Source organism: Bufo gargarizans, chromosome 2, assembly GCF_014858855.1.
Source record: "Bufo gargarizans isolate SCDJY-AF-19 chromosome 2, ASM1485885v1, whole genome shotgun sequence".
Classification (NCBI taxonomy): Eukaryota; Metazoa; Chordata; class Amphibia; order Anura; family Bufonidae; genus Bufo; species Bufo gargarizans.
This window is the reverse complement of record NC_058081.1, coordinates 211,913,172-211,936,645: the sequence shown is the minus strand read 5'-3', so window position 1 is coordinate 211,936,645 and position 23,474 is coordinate 211,913,172. Positions and strand designations below refer to the sequence as shown.

At 44.6% G+C, this 23,474-nt stretch overlaps 1 protein-coding gene across 1 annotated transcript in view; it reads left to right on the top strand.

Moving 5' to 3' along the window:
• The window catches only part of ZC3HC1 (zinc finger C3HC-type containing 1), a 28,146-nt gene extending 5,547 nt beyond the window's left edge, over positions 1 to 22,599 (top strand). The window contains exons 2-10 of the mRNA XM_044279988.1: positions 1,970 to 2,084; positions 4,160 to 4,310; positions 4,959 to 5,042; positions 8,575 to 8,702; positions 11,097 to 11,245; positions 12,150 to 12,369; positions 18,558 to 18,746; positions 18,900 to 19,109; positions 21,115 to 22,599. Of these exons, the coding sequence (XP_044135923.1) occupies positions 1,970 to 2,084; positions 4,160 to 4,310; positions 4,959 to 5,042; positions 8,575 to 8,702; positions 11,097 to 11,245; positions 12,150 to 12,369; positions 18,558 to 18,746; positions 18,900 to 19,109; positions 21,115 to 21,183 (1,315 nt within the window). The 3' untranslated portion in view covers positions 21,184 to 22,599. The remainder of the gene's footprint in view (positions 1 to 1,969; positions 2,085 to 4,159; positions 4,311 to 4,958; positions 5,043 to 8,574; positions 8,703 to 11,096; positions 11,246 to 12,149; positions 12,370 to 18,557; positions 18,747 to 18,899; positions 19,110 to 21,114) is intronic.
• Positions 22,600 to 23,474: the final 875 nt, after the last annotated feature.

Below are 23,474 nucleotides of genomic sequence, written 5' to 3'. Positions count from 1 at the left end.
CTCCACAGTCACCGGACCTGAACCCAATCGAGATGGTTTGGGGTAGAGCTGCACCGCAGAGTGAAGGCAAAAGGGCCAACAAATGCTAAGCATCTCTGGGAACTCCTTCAAGACTGTTGGAAGACCATTTCAGGTGACTACCTCTTGAAGCTCATCAAGAGAATGCCAAGAGTGTGCAAAGCAGCAATCAAAGCAAAAGGTGGCTACTTTGAAGAACCTGACATATTTTCTGTTGTTTCACACTTTTTTGTTATGTATATAATTCCACATGTGTTAATTCATAGTTTTGATGCCTTCAGTGTGAATCTACAATTTTCATAGTCATGAAAATAAAGAAAACTCTTTGAATGAGAAGGTGTGTCCAAACTTTTGGTCTGTACTGTATGTAATACTCCACCATAGGGCTCAAACACAGGCCCCGGCTGTGGATACACAAATGAGTAAAGGCAAACAGTAGAAGCTGGAATACCTTGGTAATCGGCCAGTGAAGAGATCGGACCTCTGGACAGCAGGGAGCACTACATACATGGCAGTTCATGTGGTTGCTGGAGTAACCTTGGGGTGCTACAATTCTTATTGCTCTCTCATTCACCATTGTATTGAGCAATTTTGTTTGCGGGGATCGGGTATCCTTTGGTTCAGCGGGTGAGCTGCTTGTCGCCGGCGCTCACTTGCATTGCTGCTATATTTTAATTAATTATTTATTTGTTTGTAATTATTTTTCATTCAATAAAGATGTTATATATAATGTGTGTCCCCCTAGTTTTTTTTTTTTTTTTAAAAAGTAGTTGTCCCGCATTTCTGTCATTCTGATGCTGTTGTGAGCAGCGTTCTGGTCTGACATAAAATTACTTATTGCAGAAAAAAAAACTGAACTGTAGTGAAAAGCAACATGTCCAGGATAAACTGAGCAAAATGTCTCCAACTATGTTGTAAATTCCAGTTTGTTCACAAGATACAAGAACACTGATAGGGCTATAATGACAAGCTGGCACTCAAGGACAGTGACTGGTCGTACGACGTCTCTTATTCCCCATCAATCCCTATATGAGAGCTGAACGGGCTAAGTAATGGGGTGCACCATAACAGGCCCCTGCCCGGCAAGGTAGAAACCACTATGCACACAATCAACCAGTCATCTACAGAATATATAAAAGGGTAGCCAGTGTCCAAAACCGTCTGTAGGAACAGTAATAGATCACTAATTCCCAAAATGATATCAGGATTTCTAGACATCCCTTAGTGTACAAGCCCTTAGTGTATTGGTGAGGAACAACTCAATCATTAGAGATCCTCCCCAAAAAAAATCATGCCAATATCATGATACAGTAATGTGAATGGAATTAACAGCTTTGTGTGGCAGGACATAGTTATAAAAAATGAAATAATGAAAATTAAGAAAACAAATCAGAAAAGGTAACATTTGTTCCAATGTCGGAAAAATAAAATTAGCTCGATAACCCATCCCAAAAGGATCCCTCCCTCCCTGGAAAGCTCACAAACTAAACAAAGTGAGAATTAGTCTACTTCCTGAAAAGACCCCCCACCCTTTTGGGTATTAAAATAAAAAAATAGCAACTGTATGATAGGTCTCAAAACAGGGGTAATTGCAGAGGCCTGGTTGTGATGGGCAACTGGGGCAGTAAATTCGGGTGTCCCTCCTCTTTCCGTGTTTGCTACACACCCGGCATCGTTTCTGAGGATATGTCTTGCTGGCAGTGGCAGGGACGGGGTGAGGGAAGTGGCGTTCTGAAAGCCTTCGAACATCCTCAGATTCAAAAGCGATAAACTGATGACGATGTGATGCAGCACAGTACTGTATGTTGTGTGGGTTGTTTTCTGTTGATTACCATGAAAGTTTTTTTTAAATGGTCTAATAGTCTTTGAGTGGACAAACTAGCTCCTAATGTCATCTGTCCTTGATATTATCTTACCATGTGGATCTCATGTTTTCTTTGATTATCTCCAGAAAGGACACAAGCATTCTGTCGGAAGAAAACAACAGTATTGAAGCCTTAGAAGATTCAATCTCGAATGAGGCAACAAGCAAAGAAGCGTTCCTCTCCAGGGTGGAGACCTTCTCCATATCCTTTATATTGCCATCTGCATGCCAAGAAAGGGGGGTTATAATCACACATCAATCAGTTTTCCTTTTCAGCCTCCATGATGGCACCTTAACCATGAGATGATCCTCCTCCCACCAGGCATGGGACACAAAGCTTAAATAGGGCCCTCCTGCATCTTCTTATCAATGTCTTCCTGTCCCTTCCAGGTAGGGGGAAGGGAGCATCTGCATGGCTTAAATGGAGGCCTACCTTGTAGAAGTGCGCCTCTGGTCATGGAAAGCCCACTGTGATGTTCCAGTCCTGGATGCCTCCCAGCACCCGTGGAGGGGAAGGAACCACGGTAATTGGAAACTCAGGAAGTCCCTCCAGTATGCTTAAAGGGATTCTGTCACCTCCCCTAAGCCAAAAAACGATTTTAAAGCAGCCATGAAGCACAGCTTACCTGGATTAGGCTGTGCTCTTTTATCTTGCAATCCGTCCAGCAGTTACTGCAAAAAACTACTTTTATTGATATGCAAATGTGTCCTGAAGGTGCCCAGAGGGGCGTTTTGTTCTTCTTAGAGAGCCCAGTACCGCCCCTCTTACAGTGCCCAGCCCGCCTTCCTTGTACTGTCTAACCGCCCCCAGCCTGCCACAGCCTCTCATCCCTCTCCTGACTGAGGGAAGAGCGAGCATCGGACGTCACTGGGCTCGGCGCATGCCCAGTGACGAGGATGAAGCTCCTGCCCTCAGTCTCCTGCTGATCGCACAGGCGCAGCCCTCAGTGGGTACTGCGCCTGTGCGAGAGTTCGTTCGGCGTGAGGGAGGGGGAGGAGAGGGAGGAGAGGCTGTGGCAGGCTGGGGGCGGTTAGACAGTACAAGGAAGGCGGGCTGGGCACTGTAAGAGGGGCGGTACTGGGCTCTCTAAGAGGAACAAAACGCCCCTCTGGGCACCTTCAGGACACATTTGCATATCAATAAAAGTTGTTTTTTGCAGTAACTGCTGGACGGATTGCAAGATAAAAGAGCACAGCCTAATCCAGGTAAGCTGTGCTGCATGGCTGCTTTAAAATCGTTTTTTGGCTTAGGGGAGGTGACAGAATCCCTTTAAGGGTGGTTCACTGCCTGAGATTCTCGGCTCCGGTGGCTGATGCCACCAGGGGGTCCTAAGAAGGATACTTTGGGTTTGCAGATATACAAGTGCCATGCTTTTTAGTTACATACGTATAAGAACCAGATTCAGATTATGGTTTAAATTTACCTTGAAGCAACAGGCCTTCAGCTTCTCATAAGAACATTGATTTCTGTGTCATTATGGCATGATATGTGCTCCAGCTGATGTTGTAATGTATACTTATACTAAGGCTTAATTCAGATGGCCATCTTTTGTCTGTGTGCGCAGCAGGAGTAAAAAGAAGTTGCTGGTGCAATCACACCTCAATTTTTTTTTTTTCTTCATGGATCAAGGTTCTGTATGGAGAATCTCTAGGCATGTACTACTTTGGTTTGTGTCTCATGGAACACAGAAACAGTTGGCACGTCCGTGTACTCTGTGGACCTCACTGCTTATTATACATTGTCCATGTCATGCAGAAGCAACGCTGACTATTTTTAATTAAGCTGTCTGAATGTGACCTCAGCTCTCACTTATCCTAGAGCAAAGCTAAATTTATCAGATCAAAAGGTAGATGTGGTTGACTAAATACTTGAGTGATAGACAATGAGGCCCATTTACAAAGGCTTTACGCCAGGTTTTTGGTGTAAAAAGATCACAAAAAAATGTGACTTATGTTTTACACCACTTTTAGAAAGTGGTTGGAGCAGGGACACCATGGCTCATAACATTTACATGAATTTTCTGCCATAAATTATGACTGAAATCTACTCCAGCTCCTGGTGGCTATATAAATGGATGTACTACTAGTACATCTGCATAATTGTCCATAATGCTGAACACCCCCCCCCCCCCCCCCCCCCCCCCTCTATAGCTCTCATTTTTTCTGTCCATTATTTTACCTGTGTTCTGTGATTGAAAAAAATGATTGCTATACCTTGGATTAGGGTATTTCAGTCATATAAACAACTAGTATTTGACTTTTCCTTAATCCAAATACTCCCTAAAATGGGCTGGTAAACCTCCAGAATTGTCTCCACTTATATGCGCTCAGTATGGATGGTCAAACATAGAGTGTGACATGCTGAAATGCTCCAGTTGCAGTTCCTACCTCTGTGCTAGCCTCCAGTCAGCCTTGGACTTCACCAAATGTAAGTATTGATCGCTAATGTGTGAAAATTTAAAGGGGTATTCTGGTCGGTGCCCCGTACTCCCTGCAGCCCCCCTGCTGTTCCTCTGAAATGACCAGAGCAGCCGGTCACACATGTGCGCGGCCGCACCATTCATTTTTATGGGAGTTCCAGAGATCGCTGAGTACTACTGTGGATAGGGGATAACTTTTACCTACCGGAATACCACTTTAACTGCATTTGCAAATGGACATAACTGTATGTCCATTTTTGCAGTGTGTTCCTGCAAATGAACGTACAGTTATGTTCACAGGATGCCACAGACACAGGAGCTGTGCCCACTCCATCCACAGCAGGCAGCTGGGCTCCCTCACACAGGCCAATCAATGGAAATGTAAAAAATAAAAAAGTTATCGACCTCAAAAACAAATGTTACCATTGAAGAATAAACTCGTGCCACAATAAAACAAGCCCTCACACAGCTACGTCAACGGAAAGGTAAAAAAGTTATGGCTTTTGGAGTGCTGTGAAAAAACAGGGCCGGTCCTTATGGGGTTAAAGACTTTCATGTGACAGCATCTAAACGTGGTCATTAAATGTAAATCTAGCCTCGCGTTTATGTGAATATTAATTGAATATTAAGTTTAGGATTCTCTTTTTATGGTCCAGATAAGCAGCGCTGCTTGGAATTGCAGGAAGCACTGAGGACCTCTCATGAGAAGTTCTGCTTTTGGCCAGAAAGTCCATGTCCAGGTAACGCTTACTGTGAATCCCTCTGTTGTAAATGTTTTCCATCTTCTCATGCGGCATATAAAGCAGCATGTATAGACCAGAAAATAGGGCTAATTTGTCTAGCGTATTGCCCAATACTGGTCCTTACGCAGACATGCACATGACAGTATGCACAAATGAATATGCACACTGTTTGTAATTAATGTCCCTGTTAACAGTCCCCTGATGAAACACTAACAATAGGGAAATGCATCGGGATCCTGTAGGGACTTTCTCACTGTAGTAAGTTCTGCTCCAGTCTTGAATTTCCCAGTAGGGACTACTTGGAGTGGTTATGACTGGAATAGTATAGATTTTCAGTGATGCATTTTAACTTTGTATTTGCAGTATTTACATAGATGTGTACTATTTTGACCCTCATGGTATAACTAGTTAATAAATATGTTTTTTCCCTTCGTCCTATGACTGCACCAGGAGAGAGGATCCTCCGCCCAGGACAGGAGACCGACAGATATTTAAGAAAGAGGGGCCTCTCCATTCCTCAGTGGTTTTCCTGTCCTAGGAGAGGATTCCTACAAGCGTCTGCTGGGGAGTAGTTTCTCTCCAAGTTAACCTCGCCGGCTAGGCTGGGGAGCGTACCGGGTGAGATCCCCGCTGCGCGCTTCCTGAAGACTGTGGGGGCGGCATATCTGTAAACTCCAGAGGTCACACCTTTCTGCTTCTGCCTAGACATAGCGCTTCCCGTCTGTAGTAACGCAAGACCACGGACGAGATCCCGCAATACTTCATCTCCTGGAGCGCGGGAGATTTGAATTTCCGGCGCATTTAGAGAGCAGATAGCTTCCTAAGGCGAACGTGGGAGTCAGCAGGGGCTTCTCTTAAACCAAACATAGCGGCCACTTGTAATGCTAAGGCCCTTATCTTATGGGTTAAACAATTAGAGGACCAGCTTTTAGAATCTATCCCGGTTATTGCCAAAGCAGCTGACTTTATGGCGGTTGCTTCTGCCTATGCGGTTAGATTGTCTGCTCAGTCATCTACCCTGGCTAATTCAACTGGCAGAGCCCTTTGGCTTAAGAATTGGTCAGGGGACGTGGCGTCAAACAATAGACTATGTAATATTCCATGTGAAGGGAAATACTTGTTCGGGTCTGCCTTGGACGATATTCTTAAAAAAGCAGGAGATAGAAAGGGTTTCCCTCTTCCTTTGTAAGCAGAAACCCTCCTTTCTCAAGAATAGAAGATTCCTGGGTACAGAGAAGAGCCCGAATAAGAGAGATTCCAGATGGAAATTCTCTTCTTCCAAATCCAAAGGGTTCTTGTTCAGAGGCCGTAATTCCATCACTGCCAAAAAAGACAACCCCCAATGAAGCCAGGGTGGGAGGGAGGCTGTTGCACTTCCTCCCAGCCTGGTCAGAGATTTCCAACAGTACCTGGATTGCAGGAGGGATTCAGACTGGAATTAAAGAGTCTTCCCCAAGAAAAAAATTTGGTAACAGAAGTAGGCCCAAGGGCTCAGGAGGCTCTAGAAAAGGAGGTAGAGAAACTTATTTTAAAAGGGGAGCTTATCTCTTGTCCCTTGTCTCTTGTCCTCCATCAGAAAAAGGTATGGGCTTCATAACCATCATACATTTTAAAGAAATTAAACAAGTTCTTAGTATGCAGAAAATTCAAAATGGAGACAATTAAGTCAGTAGTGGACCTCCTGTACAGGGACTGTTATATGGTGGTCCTGGACTTTAGGGACGCATATTACCATCTCCCAATATACCCGGCTCATCAGAGGTTCTTGAGAGTGGCGCTGAAGATGCAGGGATGTCTGAGACATTTTCAGTTCCAGGTGCTACCCTTTGGAACATGGCACCGCGGATCTTCACAAAGCTCGTAGCAGAGATAGCCGCCCATATAAGAGAAAAAGACATCCTGTTTGTGCCATATCTGGACGATTTCCTGATCATAGCCCAGTCCGAACAGGCCTATCTCACCCAGATGACAGGTGATGAGCATTCTGAACTCTCTGGGGTGGATAATCAATGTGGAAAACTCCATAATAGTTCCTCAGAAGGTTCAACAGTTCCTGGGCATATTACTGGATTCTACATCTCTGAAATCTTTTCTGCCTCCAGAAAAGGTCCAGAGAATAAGATTAGTGATACATCAACTTATTCAGACTCCTACTCTGTCGATCAGAAAGGGCATGTCAGCTCTGGGAACTTTAACCTCCTGCATTCCAGCGGTTCCGTGGGCTTAGGCTCACTCCAGGAGCCTTCAATGGGAGATTCTCCAGACTTGGTCAGGGAAGTGAGAAGAGTTGGACAGAAAAATGTCTATTTCCAGTCAGACATGCAATTCCCTAAGATGGTGGTTGGATCCAGTCAATCTTGTCCAGGGGGTTCCCTGTAGGATTGTGAATCCAATAGTAGTAACCCCGGATGTCAGTCCAGTTGGCTGGGGAGCTCATGTCCAGGGCAGTGTTGGTTCTGCAGGGACCCTGGGACGGATCGATATGTGCAGCCTCTTCAAATGTAAAAGAGTTGATGGCGGTTCTTCTCGCCTTGCAGGAGATTTTGCCCTTGCTTGAGAACCGTCATCTCAAGGTTTTGTCAGACAATGGTTCGTTGTAGCTTATCTGAATCACCAGGGAGGGACCAGGTCTGTAGAGTTACAACAAATAGCAGATTTTTTCTTTACTAGAAGGGAGAGTCCTGTCATTATCGGCACTTCGTATCAGGGGAATGGACAACCAACAAGCAGATTTTTTGAGTCGTCACAAACTAGACCAGAGAGAGTGGTCCCTAAATCAGGGGGTTTGTCCCTGCTAGTATAGCTTTGGGGGGAAACCATCAGTGGATCTCTTCGCTACACAATCCAACAGAAAGTGGTGTTTTTTTTTTTTCTCCCCCTCTTTCCGAGGAGACCTTCCTTCGGGGGTGGATGCCTTTCTACAGCCGTGGGACCGGGGTCTCTATGCATTCCCACCTCTTCAGTTGATCTCCAGAAGATATGAGAGGACGGGGCTTCGGTGATCATGATGGCACCTTTTTGGCCCCATCGTGCTTGGTTCACGTGGCTGAGGCTTCCTTCAGTCAGGGAGACTTGGGTGCTACCAGAGATCCCAGACTTATTAAGCCAGGGGCCTGTCATCCACCCTCCTGTAAAGGGCCTTGACTTGACGGCCTGGTTTTTGAAAGGTCACTGCTAATGCATAGGGGATTGTCTCAATCCGTTATTTCCACCTTGCTTAAAAGTAGGAAACCGGTAACCACTAGAATTTATACTAGAACCTGGGCGGCTTTCTTTGCTTTCTTGGGAATTGATCCTGTCTCACAGTGTAGTCTCTCTATTCCCAGGATTAGGGATGACAGTATCCCTATGCAGTAGTTTGGGGGCTGTTTAGTGGTGCTATTGAACTTACTAACTACTTTTATTGTTAGTTTATCTGAGGTCCCAACATAAAGAACTCTCTCCATGTCAGATTTTTTATTTATTTTTTCCCGCTTGGTGGTGAAGCACAATTTAAAAATATAATTATGTTGTCCTTTACTCATTACAGAACATTTCTGGACCCTTCTGATAGCGGAGTCATCTTCAGTTATCACTGACTTTATTGACCGTTTCCAAAATCTTTGTCACTTGAAACTGCAACTTCCATCCCTGAAACATGAAGATCTCAAAAGCATGGTAATTTATTACAGCCATCTTGCTATAAAGTGATAAAACGTCACAATTATAAATATTAGGGCCTCATTGAATATGCGGATGAGCAGCATGGTGACTAAGTGCTTAGTACTGTTATGTTGCAGCGCTGGGGTCATATAGTTTCTAATCTCAACCAGGGGCAGTGTCTTGTGTTTTGCACTGCAGAGTATGTAATGTAACATATAAACTAAAATGAACGTATGCTGAAAATCACGTTTGTTATGTAAAAGTGCTTGATGAGTCCAAAGTTGTGGGTTTTTTTTAAACAGAGGAGGGTTTGTGTAGTCCACAGGAAAAGTGATTGTACTGTTCAGGAATATTAAATAGGGTTTCTAAAAAAGGGTTTCTCCATCATTGGATAAGTCTATAGACTTGTTCAGTGAGTTCTTTGCCCAGCTATGTTTGTGGTGTCGCATTATAGGCCAGACCATATGTATAAGAAACAGCTGAATTCTGTATTTTGCATTGTAAGGTTTAAGGCTATTTTCACACTCGCGTTTTGGGCGGATCCATCATAGATCTGCAAAAAACGGATCTGTTACAGTAATACAACCACATGCATCCGTCATGAACGGATCCATTTGTATTCTCTGTAACATAGCCAAGACGGATCAGTCATGAACTCCATTGAAAGTCAATGGGAGACGGATCTGTTTTTTATTGTGCCAGATTGTGTCAGAGAAAACAGATCTGTCCTGGCACACCATGTAAGTCAATGGGGACGGATCCGTTTTCTTTGGCACAATAGAAAACTGATCCGTCTCCTATTCACTTTCAATGGAGTTCATTGGCTTGGCTATGTTACAGATAAGGCTTTGTTCACATCACCCTTCAGCCTTTCCCCCCTCTACTGCTCCGTTTAGGAGCAGGAGAACGGGAAGGACGGAGAAGGCACATAACTGAGCCAAACAGGGCCCTTAGGACCCCATAGACTATAATGGGGTCCGTTATCTTTCCGCTCAGAAGATGATTTTGAAGTGGAGACAAAAGTCCTGCATGCACAACTTTTGTCTCCGCTCCAAAATCATCTTCTAAGCGGAAAGATAACGGACCCCATTATAGTCTATGGGGTCCTTAGGCTCAGTCTGGCGTCAGTTATGTGCCTTCTCCAGTCCTTTCCGTTCTCCTACTCCTGCATGCAGCGTTTTGGTGTCCACCTCCAGAGCAGAATGGTGACTGATCGGAGGCAAACTGATGCATTCTGAACGGATCTTTTTCCTTTCAGAATGCATTGGGACAAAGCTGATCCGTTTTGGACCGCTTGTGAGATCCCTGAACGGATCTCGCAAACTTAAAGCCAAAACGCGAGTGTGAAAGTAGCCTTACGCGCAAGATTCACAAATTAAATTTTTTGAGCAATTTCGGAAGTGGAATCTACACTGTTACAGAACACTGCAATGCCAGGGAATGTGCAAATTTACATTTGCTGTCAGCTGCTCTCATCCAATTAATAATGTATAATGTAAACTCTGGTTCTGGAAAGTAAATATTGCAGACCCTAAGCACTCACTGGTGTAGCCCTTTAAATGAGTGCAGTTAAAATGTGCCCTTAAAGTGCTTTCTTCTTAAAATGTATTATTAATATTTAGTTAAAAGCGCCATTAATTCCAAGGTGCTGTACATCAAGAGAATGTTACACATACAGAATATAAAACACAAATACAATAAGCATAAACTTAGTGACAGACTGGTACAGAGGGGGAAGAGGACCCTGCCCCCAAGGGCTTATAATCTACAAGGGAAGGGGAAAGAACACAGTAGGTGAGGGTAAAGGCTGCTCATCTAGCTGTGTGGTGGTAGCATGCAAATGGTGAGCTTTCCTGAAGAGGTGGGTTTTCCAGTTACTTTTGAAGGTTTGGATGTTGGTGGAGAATCTGACGTGCTGGGGTAACGAGCTCCAGAGTAGGGGTGAGGCAGGATAATGATCTTTAAGGGACAGTTCCTTATTGTTGTTGTGGTATACAGGCCCAGATTTCCCAATGTGTCTGCCAAAATCTGTCTAAAAAAGTGGGGAAATTTGGTGCATCTATGGTTTCTATACTTTTTTTCCAAAATTCTCTGAATAGGACAGGGCTTTACAGGAAAGGAGGCAGACCTAAGAGGAGAAAAGTGTCTGTCCCTGCACCAGATTTCTCCTCCAACCTGAGCCCCTGTGATAAATCCGATGTAGGTCTAGACAGCCGGTCTAAGCTTGCTCCATCTTTATGATTAATAAATCTGGGCTTATGTGTTCCATTATTAGTACATTTCATTAGCACATATTATTTACTAAAGGGAAGGCCTTGCATTTGTATCTTGATAATGTTTAAATAGAATAGTCCTCCTTTCATGGAAGTCGACGTTCTCTAATCGGGGGGATGTCTGTGTTTGTCTTAGGACCTTACAGAGGAAACAGTAAGCCTACTACTTCACTTGATTGAGGATGAGCTACAGGGACAAAAGAATGCTATGCACAGCTTGGTCAGTGACTCTTTGCAGGTGCACATCTCGGCCTGTATTTTGGCACTTTGTGGATGGAACAGCAGGTATGTTCAAATAATCTCTATTCTTGTTATAGCTTACTAAAAGTGGTATTCTAGTTTTTTTTTTTTAGGCATGTTCACATCTTCCTTGGAGGCTCAATTCGAAGGCATTGTCACAGATTTTGTCAAAAATAGAAGAGGGAAAAGTCCTGCATGTTTTCTACTGGGCGGAAACCGAGCGGATCCCCTTATAGTCAACTGAATCTGTTTGGCTCTGTTCGTGCAGAACAATGGAAATAAATGCTACTGGTGTGAAAGAGGCCTAAGCATAATTTTAAGTACATGCATGTTAGAAAACTAGCATTACCTATTTTATAGAAAAATAGGAATAACCTGTTGGCCTTAAATGGGTCAGTTCGCCAACAATCCAACGAAAACTCTGAATTTGGTACAGAAAGTATATTAGAAAATTGAAAACTGCATATACTATAAAAAAAAATATTTGTTGAAACCTCAAATACCCCTATAAGATATGGGCCTAGATAAGACTCTAAGGGTCTGTTCACATTGCAGAATTTTGGCCAGATATCTTGCCAAAATTCTGCCAGTGGGCGCATGATGTCTGCCTTCCATTGGTTTCCTTGGGAGGCAACAGTGTAGTTTGAGGGCCGGCAGTTTAAAGCTGCAACCACACCAAGAATGGACATGTCCCTTTTTGGCGCCATGAGCGGACTGATGCCTCGGCAGGTGTCCACTTGTGGTTTAGTTCCATTCAATGGAGCTAAGCTGCAAGCAGGTCTGTTGGACCCAAATTGAAAAAACATGGCAGGAACCGCTCTGGTTTCTGCTGTGGATTTTTACAAAATCAAAATATGGCATGTGAATGGGCTTTTAGAGAGAATTGTAGTGCTTTATCTAAACCTAATATTCTGTGTTGACATTTTTATTTTTTATTTTTTCTGTCAAGCCCTTCCTCTGGTTCTTTGCCTCTGTCTATCATTCACTGTCCTCGATGTATGAGGAGGGTTGGCCTATGGAGCTTCCAACAGCTGGAATCTGTAGATCTGGACTTATCAATAGGACTGCCAAGCACTCCAATGTCTCCAGGAGAAGGCATCAGTGAAAGAATACCTTTGGGAGTTATGTCTCCGAACAGAAGGATCACTCGTAGTAGGGATCTTGAACAGGTAGTTTGGATATTCCAGTGCATTGTGTTCCTAAAATAAAGTTGTGTACTGGCATAGTAAGTGTTAGTCTGCACCACAGCAGTTGCATTGCGGCTTCTACTGCTGCCCATGGGTTCCGAATGTAAAAGTGGAGGGTTGCAGTCACCGTATCCATAGCTCTTCTCATGGTGATGATCGCTATATGTGGATACTGCGAGAATGAGCCCCTCTGCTCTGAGTAAGGACTGTTTCACAAAAGCGGATGCCGTGTATGACATCCGCTGTGTGAATGACAGCCAAGACCCGCACGGAGTATTAACATGATTGATAATGCTCCATGCCTCTCTGTGATCTTTTTACTACAAAATCACGGTGACAACTTTATCTCACTGTGATTTAGTTGTATAAAGGTCACAGAGAGGCACGGAGCATTATCAATCATGTTAATAATCCATGTCTCTTATGTCCGCAGCAGGTCTTGGCTCTCATTCACGCAGAGGATGTCATGCACGGCATCCGCTCGTGTGAAACAGCCCTAACAGTTGTATCATCCAGCAGACCACTACATCTATCACTCAGAGCAGAGGGAAGGGGCACTTCACAGTAAAGCTCCGCCTCCACTACACTGAAAGTGGGTTTACCATCTCAGACAATGGGTGCATATCCCTAGGATATACCCCCATTGTCTGTTAGGTGCGGGTCCCACCTCTGGGACCCGCACCTACAATGAGAACGTAGCGAGGAAATGAACGGAGGGCGCATTGCGCATGCGCAGCCGCCCTACATTCATTTCTATTGGGCCGCTGAAAATAGCCGAGCGCTGGCTTTGCTATTTCAGTCTGCCACATAGAACTGAATTGGAGCAGTGGCTGAGCGTGTGTGGTGCGCTCCTCATTCTATGGGAGCAGCGCTTGGTGGTGGACAGACCCCGAGAAATCCGGGGTCATCCAACCACAGCTCTCCCCGCTCTGTTCTCGTTGTAGGTGCGGGTCCCAGAGGTGGGACCCGCAACTATCAGAAAATGGGGGCATATCCTAGCGATATGCCCCCATTGTATGTGATGGAAATACCCCTTTAAGGAGCAGAATATGGCAGATTAAAAGTTCATATTCTTACTACTCCTGATGATAGAAGCTCCACAAAAGTTGCTCTCTACAGTCCCTTCCTAGCTTAGTCAGCAATTTAGTTTGGTTAAAGGCTCGTGCACATGGCTGTTGACGTTTTGCGGTCTGCAAATTGCAGATCCTCAAAATAAAGACAAGAATAGGACATGTTCTATTTTATTGAGGGTGCTGTGGAATGGACATACGGATGTGAATGGGTCTGCATCCAACCCACAAACAATGCGGATCAGATGTGGACTAAAACGACACCCGTGTGCATGAGCCCTTAGAGTGCAGACAGACTCCCTATAATACAAATAAATTAACTTTCTAATTTGCTTGTCGTAAAAGTTCTGCTGCCTTTATTTTTACCTACATCCCTTTTGTCAGCCATGTGCTGCAAATTACATATGGCTGCTAAAGGTTATAGATCTGGGGCTGTGAGCAATAAGGGAGCAGTACAATGTACTGTGCATCCACATGACATTTTGACATTTGAAGAAAGCTGCTTTTGTCAGGTGTTCTCAGCAATGTTATTTCACTCACTGACACAGGACTCTTCAACGCTCTTCCTCTTAGGTGTCCTTTTTCACTGGATGGCAGGTACATTGCAAAGCACCACAAACTGGTTCTGAGAGCTGTAAATATAATTTGGGCCTTTGACGGCATGATAAAGTCATTTTGGAAAAGTATCTTTGTCTCATGAAAAAGTTACTTCAGACTTTAGGTCCTAATACTTAGATTTTTGGATAAACGGAACGGTGGTTAGCTGGTTCTCCTTTCTTATATTGACAGCTTACAGTAGAGATTAACAGTGCAAAATAATTAAAGGGTTTTTCTCGCTCGTATCATTGGGGGACACAGGACCTTGGGTATAGCTGCTGCTGGGAGGCGGCACTAGGCTAAAAAGTGTTAGCTGCTCCTGCCGGCTATATCCCCTTCAGCCTGGAGAGAGCATATCAGTTTTTAGCTTAGTGTCATAGGAGGCAGACCTCCCTGCTCTGCAGGATCAATTCTGCAATTTTTTTTATTTTGTTTCCTTTTCAGGTCGGGGGAATAGGGCTGCCTGGCCTCCCTGTTCTCCTGGGGACCATGGCCCGGGTTGGCTTCCTTCCTGGTCCAGCTCCCCCAAGAAGAAAAAGAGGACCGGGGCAGCCTCGCTTCCCGCCAGCCAAGTGGTCACCTGGATCCGGCCCTCCTTCCTTGCCAGCTTCCTGCCACTTTGGTGCCAGCAGCTGAGGAGGTGACCTTGCTGGACCCGTCGAGGGAAGGTGAACAAACAAAAGAGGTGAAAGATGGTGTGAGTAGGCCGGATTGGGTGAGTATTCCTGTATTCCCCACTGCCCGCTCCCCTCCTTCCCTCCCTGGGGCCCAAATGTCCTCCTCCCTTGGGATGACCTGGCCCAGGGGGGTTCCGGATTCCTTACCTCTCTAATTGTGGCCCCAGTCCCTATTTGGGCCTGCCTTGGTTGGCGGCGTTCCCAGTCCCCGCGCACCTCGGCCCCTTTTTTCCTTCTCCCCTGGCAGGTCTCTGGGGTGCGCCCTCTCTTCCGGGCAGCCCCCGCTCCTCCCATGCCACCTTTTGTTTTCGGCCGGCCGGAAGTGCTTCATGGCCAGCCGCTGCAACTAATTTAGCCCCCTTAGCTTCCTTTGCGGCCTACCCCGGTTTGCAGCCTTCCCGTCTCCGGCGTGCGCCCTCACCAGTGTTTTATTCGCTTTGCGGCGAATTCTTACCACTATCAGTTCGTAGCTCGACCCTTCAGACTAGCAACAGCATCGCAAGTGTTTACAAAGGTGCTCGCTCCTCTCTTCGCCCTTCTCCGTTCCAGGGGCATCGCCTTGATCCCGTAACTGGACGACATCCTCCTCAATGCTGCAACCTTCGGTCAGAACGAGGACAGTTTACTCATCACCCTGGATGCCTTGGCACGTTTCGACTGGCTGGTAAACTTCCAGAAGTCAGCACTGCATCCCAGCAGGCGGATTACTTTGCTCGGCATGATTCTCGACATGGCTGCGGTGACAGCCTGCCTCCCCTCAGACAAGCGGTTATCCCTTCAGCGGTCGGTTAGTCTTCAACTCCGGCGCAGATGTCCGTCGATCCGGTTTTGCATGCCAGTTTTGGGAACGATGGTCTTTTCCTTTTGAGGCGCTTCAGTTTGCACAATTTCACACTCGTCCTCTCCAGCAGGCGATCTTGTCATCCTGGAACAAGACACAGAGTTCCTTGGACTATACCATCGCCCTTCCTCCGCAGGTGTGGTCAGAACTCCAGCTCCAGGACCAGGTGGTGGCTCTCGACTCCACCTTGTGTCTTTGGCAAATCCTTTTTCCTGGTCTCATGGTCGATCATCAACACTGATGCCAGCCTCCTCAGATAGAGCGGAATCTTCCCACCTCGGGCAGTCCAAGGCAAATGGTCTCTGTTGAAATCCAGACTGCCCATCAACATCCTGGAACATAGGGCCATTCATTTGTCCATGCTTCATTGGACTCCTCTCCTGAGGAGACTGCCGGTCCAGATCCAGTCGGACAATACCACAGCGGTGGTGTACCACCAGGGGGGAACCCGCAGTTGGGCGGTGATGGCGGAGTCGGCCAAAATTCTAAAGTGGGCAGAGGAATATGTACCAGCGTTATCGGCAGTCTACATTCCAGGAGTGGAGAATTGGACGGCGGACTTCGTCAGCGGGAAGACTGTGGACCCGGGCGAGTGGTCCCAGAGGTGTTCAATGCCATCTGTCTCCGTTGGGGCCATCCGGACATGGATCTGATGGGATCCAGGATCAACCACAAGCTTCCCACCTTCATCTTGCGGACAACAGATCCTCAGGCATGCACAGTAGACGCACTGATGGCCCCATGGGACGTCTTCTCCCTTCTGTACGTCTCCCCAAAAATCACTTTGCCCCAGATGTGCTGAAAAAGTGGTGGCTGAAAAATCTCCTTCCTTTTTAGACTCCATGCAGAGTATGATTCGGGAAGGGGTGAATGCAGGCGTGGAGTCTAGGTTATCTCCCTCCTCACCACAAGCCTATACGTCCCAAAAATCACAGAGCTCCCAGTTATTTGGGTTGGATTTGGATGAAGGGGAGATTGCTTCTGACATAGTCTCTGACTCATCTGACGACGGGGTTAGACTATTGTTTCTTCCAGAAGATACAGATAGTCTCTTAACAACTGTAAGGGCTACTATGCACCTGGAGGACTCTAAAGAGAGTCGTTCCATCCAGGATTAGATGTTACAAGGTCTAGGAGAAAGGAAAAGACGTGTTTTGCCAATCCATAATAATGTCAAGGCCCTAATCTCAAGGGAATGGAAGGATCCAGAAAAGAGAGCCCCGATTACTAACACTTTCAAAAGGAAGTATCCATTTTCGGACTCTGACTCAAATCTTTGGGATAAGACTCCAAAGGTTGATGCTCCAGTAGCACGGATATCCCCCAAATCCTCCCTTCCATTTGAGGACATGGGATTGCTCTGTGATCCAATGGATAGCAAGTGTGAGAACCTACTGAAAAAAGCTTGGGAAGTAAATACAGCTATGTTTAGACCAAGCATTGCAACGACCTGTACCGCTAGATCCCTGTCAGTATGGCTTAATCATTTAGAGGATCATCTGGCAACGGGAACCCCAAGGGGAGACATTTTAGCCTCATTACCGATGCTTAAACAGGCCTTTTCTAGCCGATGCCTCGGATTTAGTCAGGCTGTCAGCAAGATCAGTGGCCATTTCTAATGCCACCCGCAAGGCCTTACTGCTCCGCTCTTGGTCTGTGAGGGGGATAGGCTTTTTGGGTCAGTGTTGGATGATGTATTAGAACAAGCTTCCAACAAGAAAAAAGTTTTTTTCCACTCACTCAGAATAAGGGTGGGGGAAATGCAAGCCTGCTCGTGCTGTCCTCCCTATCTCAGGATTCTAGATGACAGGATAATCCTAAAACATTGTCCTTCCTTCCTCCCGAAGGTAGTATCCAGATTTTACTGTAATCAGGAGATCAATTTACCATCATTCTGTCCACTTTCGACAGACCTGGAGAGGCGCTTTTATAACCTGGACGTGAGACGTTGTGTGCTTACCTACTTAAAGATCTAGGAGGAAGATAGAAAATCGGATCACCTCCTCCTTCAATTTCAGGGGCCTAACAAGGGTCTGGCAGCCAGTAAAGCCACCATTGCAAGATGGTTAAAGCAGGCAATCTCTTTGTTATTCTCTAATCTAGATCCTCCGAAGGGACGCCAGGCCCATTCAACACGGGCTATGTCGACCTCTTGGGTGGAAAATGCGTCCATCTCAATTGAGGAGATTTGTAAAGCAAGTGTTTGGGCAAATCCAATGACTTTCTTCAACCATTATAAATTAAATGTCTTACATAATCAGGATTTATCCTTTGGGTGCAGAATTCTTTCTGCTGTAATCCCACCCTAGGGGAGACTCTGTTATTCCTCCTGTCAGTGTTGTTGGGGAGGCGCAGGGAAAATGGTTAATTTCTCTTACCGGTAATTGGATTTTCCAATAGCCTCCCCAACGGCACTGGAGGTTTTCCCATCCTAAATTATGATTTCCTTGGATTTTCTCTTTGTATTCCGGTTGGATTAATATAATATTTTTTTGCATCCCTACCGTGTACTTTGTCATTTACTGATTAGGTAAGGTGAGTAGGCCCCTTTTTAAAGTTGAGCTTCTGTGTTGTTTCCTGTCCTGTTAGTGCCGTTGGGGAGGCTATTGGAAAATCCAATTACCGGTAAGCGTAATTAACCCTTTTCTTTTACAGTTTCCTGCTCTTGACCATTTTTTTTATTTATTTATTTTTTAAATCTCTGACAATCCCTTTTAAAAGGTAACTCAGTCTTTGTTAAACACACTTGTTCACAGTGCTCTGCCCCTTCGGCTTACTTTCATCAGCTGTTCGGCTTCTCAAGTGTATGGAATAGGAATCCATAGTCTACATGCTCGCAGGTCTGAGCAGAGACAATGAAAGTTGAAGGAGCAGAGCACCCTGAGCACTGTTTCTGTCCTTTGCGGTGTGGAGTTTTTTGCAGAGCTTTATGTTTCCTTTTAAGATCTCTGGTCTAATTAAGGTGAATTAAATGTATTTTCTCAGAGCCCCTCCTTGGCTAGCACTCCGCTGCGCAGTGGAGGATCTTCGGTCTCGCCTGAGTCAGATACTGTACGGAGCCGCCCTGTGACTCGCAGCATGGGACATGGAGATGGCCAAGGAGCTACATCTGAAATGTATTCCAGTCCTCATCGTAGGGCTAAACGCCCTAGACTCTGTTCCACTAGTAGTACGGTAAGTTATTAAGAAGCCTGCCAGGTATTTTATTTTATTTTTTATGTTTTGTATATTTAGTTCTCTTTTCTATTAATTATGGATTTTATACATGCCCATAAAACATTTTTTTTTGTTAACTACAATCATTAAAACTCTCATTTGGTCATTCAGGATTCTTCCCCCAAGGGTTGTTTTGAGCCACTAAGTCAGCACAAAAGTTGGTGTCCCTGGCTGACAGTGGTGAAAGGAGGTGATAAGGGCAAATCAGAAGCAAAAGAAAATGGAAATTCAGACCAGATAGCACTTGCTGGATGGAAGGAAGTATTGCGAGTACTGCTTGGAGAGGAGAAATCCAGGACCCGACTGGGAGCAGATTCTTCAGTGAGTAACAAAAATGACACCCACTATTCAAAATTCTTAAGGTACCCTTACACCTTGAATAGCTTTTTACCAGACATCACATTGCACTGTTGGCCGGTCCCACTAAAACGATGGGTTTGGCTGCCTGTAATCTAAAGGGGGGGGTCTTAAATTTTTCCCAGCTCTACACCAGGTCTGATTGGACAAAATCTTGTTTTTAAACATTGCTGCATATCTTAGGCTACATGCACATGACAGCGAAATAAAAACGCCCGTTAAATACGGACATTTTTAACAGACTTTTTTCACTGATGCCTTTCTGAGAAATGGACGTTAAAAATGGACCCATTCAATTGTATGGGGGCAGTCTGTCAGTGAAAAACTGACAAAATGCAGCAAATTCAATTTTTTGACGTCCGTTTTTCACTGTCGTGTTCATGTAGCCTTAGACTGGAGAATGAGGATCCCTGTCTCCACCATCAGTATGGATTCCCAAAACTGTCAGAGGCTGATGGGTGGAGGGAGTTTCACACGTCTCATAAATGTACCGTAATGCTGCTGCGTCCATGTTTAATTCAGTTTGGGAAGGCTGCTGACAGACATTTCGACTGCAGCCTATCTTCCAGCAAAACAAAGGGCATGTTGGATTAGTCTCCGTACAGCATTAAAATGTATTGGCTGTCGCGAGGCAAATTTGTTATCACCGAAGTCTTGTGGGACTTCAGTGAATAACTTCAGGATTTAATTTTTGAACTTGAAAACCATTTTAAAACTTGATTCCGAAGTTGGCTGGGGTACCAGTCGGTACCAAAGCAGACTTCAGATACCTGTTTTAAAATGGTTTTCAAGTTTTATAATCAAATGCCAAAGTTATTCACCAAGCCCATTGTGCCTCACCGAAGCCCATACATTTGAATACTGTACAGAGACGGATCTCCGTACAGCATTAAAATGAAGTTTAGAGCTTTGTTCATCCATAATTTTAACCTTTTTTTCTATATAGTTAATAAAAACTTTACCTGAAATAAAATATTCAGATGTGTCTTGGGGGGGGGGGGGGGGCATTGTAGTGTATCTATACAATTATGAAAGCTTTCTTCTGTAATGCAAGCTGCATAGCAGCTAGATTTAGGAAAACAGGCCTGGATATATGGAATTTGTTGTTATCAGAGCTGGTGTTTTCCTATTAAAGGGGTTGTCTCACTTCAGCAAATAGCATTTATCATATAGAGAAAGTTACTGCAAGCCACTTACTAATGTATTGTGATTGTCCATATTGCTTCCTTTGCTGGCTTGATTAATTTTGCCATTACATTATACATTGTTCGTTTCCAGGGGTTATGGCCAACGCTGCAGCTCACATATGAGTTAGCTGGGACAGGTGCTGCTGCACATGCTCCCACGACCATGGCCACCGGAGTGGCAGGCATTTTTTTCCTATAGTGTGCAAGCATGACCACCACAGCTGGATTGCTGCTTGTTTTAAAGGGGTTTTCTGAGACTTTTTAACTAATGGGTGGAGGTCTGGCACCCAGGACCCCCGCTGATCAGCTGTTTGAGAAAGCATTGGCACTCCTGTGAGCACTGCAGCCCTCTTGCAGATAACCAAGCATAGCGCCGTACATTGTATCACATTGTAGCCCCATTCAAGTGAGCTGTTCTTAGGCTGTGTGAGCGATGAACGTGATGTCACCGGCCTAGGGAAAGCTGCGAGAAGGTTGCGGCACTCACAGGAGCCCCAGGGGTGTCAGACCCCCACCGATCATATACAGATGACCTAGCCAGGGGATAGATAATCATTATAAAAGTCTCAGAAAACCCTTTAATTGTATGGCTTCACAAATAAAATTTACTGCCTGGCCAGGGAGTTGCATGTTACATTGTAGACTGTTGATGCAGTTGGAATGTGCCCTCTTATCGTTTGTAATTTTCATTGTTATTGCTAATGGTATTTTTTTTTTTTTTACATTTGCTTAATACATAATCCTAGTTAACCAGCATACATATTTGTGAAATCTTGTTTCAGAGTGTCCCAGAGAAATCTCACAAAGTCTTTCGAATATTTAGGCAGTGGCAAGTGTGCAGCTCATCATGATGGCCATGGGATGTTTCGGCATTTTCTAGGTGATTTCCAGTTCCGTCACCACCTTCCAGCTTTATCCATACCATGAGATGAATATGCCTGTGTTCTGTAAATTCTGATCTGTGCTGAGGACTATTTTATATAAATTACTATCCCCTCACAACTAATGTAACATTTGATGTCCCAAATAACTGTAAAAAGGATTTACAGGCTATGGACACCCTCGGAGGCAATTTTTTTAAAATATCATTGCACTCTACTTATTGTGGGCTAAAAATCATGTTTTTAATTGATCTTTATTAAAAAATGTCAACCACTTTCCCAGTATAACCGTGTGGCCTGTGAAATTTGCAGAGCAGCAGTTTCTGTGTCTGCATTGAATCCCGTCATCTAACGGCTCATGAAAATCTCTTATCTGTGATTTCCTGATGCTTGTGGACACTTATTTAAGCCATATTCTTATCAATGTGACAAGAATTGAGCTTTAATAAGTATTTATGAGCTGTCAAGAGTTTTAAGAACAGGGCAACCGTCTGAGCAGATAGAAACCGACAGTCTGCAGATACACTCTCTATTAAAATGAGTAGAATGGAAAAAAAAAAATATTAATTGCCCCAAAGTTGTCCATAGCCTTTAATTATTATACAGATGGAATAGGTCACTTACATACATCTGGGCAATTAATTGTGGACCAGGAACAGCTTGTAGTATATGGCTATTTTTGGATGTATGTTACACTGTTGTAGAGCAGGTGTGCGAGAGCTTCATTTCTTGTATATGTACTTGCATGCCTTTCTTGCTGTAATAAATATTCTGGAATATACAGACTGATATTGGTTTCTGTGGCGATGGCTTTGATTCCTGTAAATGACCTAAAATGTATCCTCACACTAGGTGACATTATAAAATATGTTTAAGGGGCTGTTAAGGATGTAAAAGCGTATTACACTACATGTTTCCATCCTGCAGAGTCCTGCAAAAAAGGATACTTTAACACATACGTGTTTTTTGTATGGTGATGGATGCCACTGTATGGCATTTGTTTACCATATATACATGTGTATACGTTAAACGTGGGACAGAAACGTGATGTGAGCACTGCCTAAGAAATTAAATGTATTTATGGCTTAAAGGGGTATTCAGGTAAAGCAACATAATTTTTGATAAACTGCATTAAGGCTGCAAGCTGTGACCCAACCAGAACCCATACCTCTACATATAACCAGAGCTTCAATTTACCTTGCAATCCATTTGCCTAGCTCCTGTGTGAGCCTGCAACACACTGAGTATCATGGCGCCTGGTCTTTCTTCATAAAACTACAATACCCACAATCCCTAGCTTTCCTGCTGTGAGTGTTGCTGTTTATTGATTGGCTGCCTGATAAACAGTCCGGTCACGCCCCCCTCTACTCAGTAATAACCACAGGGGCGTACATAGAATTCATTGGGCCCCATAGCAGAAATCTGAATTGGGCCCCCATGGTCCTTCCCAAGCCCCTCTGACTACCCATCCCTGGTCCCACCAACCTTCTACCCCAGCCCCTCCCTCACCCATGAACTGTGCCTTACGTAGGTACATTGGTCCTACATTACACATTTATTACATTTTTTTTTTATAACCTGGGGGTGATTACGAAACAGTATGTACACAAGGGGTGACATTAGTAGATATAATGTACTATATAGCACTACCTGCCCACGTTCACATTACTATCAGTTTTCTGTTCTTCTGATTTGTCAGAAGAAACAAAAAAAAATGATCCTGTATTTTAGGTATCCGTTATGCACATTTTGCACCATTTCTGACTGAGATCTGTTATTTTAGACTAAAATACTTTGTGTAGAACTTTTTTTTCTATCTTAAAAAATAAATAAAAAAGATCTCAGATAGAAATGGCTAAAGAGGATGCAAAATATGCATTACTGAGCATAACGGATGCTTAAAATACAGGATCAGAAGAATGGAAAACTAAACAGTAATGTGAACGCAGCCTATGGCTTCATTTATATCTCCAGTCACTGTATCCAGCAGGCTGTTCCAACAGAGAACATCCTGCCAGAGTTCACCAGATCCAGCATTGCTAGATTCTACCTTTCACTGCTGGACCCCATAGACCAGGGATGCCCAACCTGCACCCTCCAGCTGTTGCAAGACTACAACTACCTGTACAGCCTACAGCTATTAGGGCATGCTGTGAGTTGTAGTTTTACAACAGCTGGAGGGCTGCAGGTTGAACTTCCCTGCCATAGACTATAATGGGATCCAGACTCTTTCCAGAAGGGTTTCGGCCTGACAAAAACTG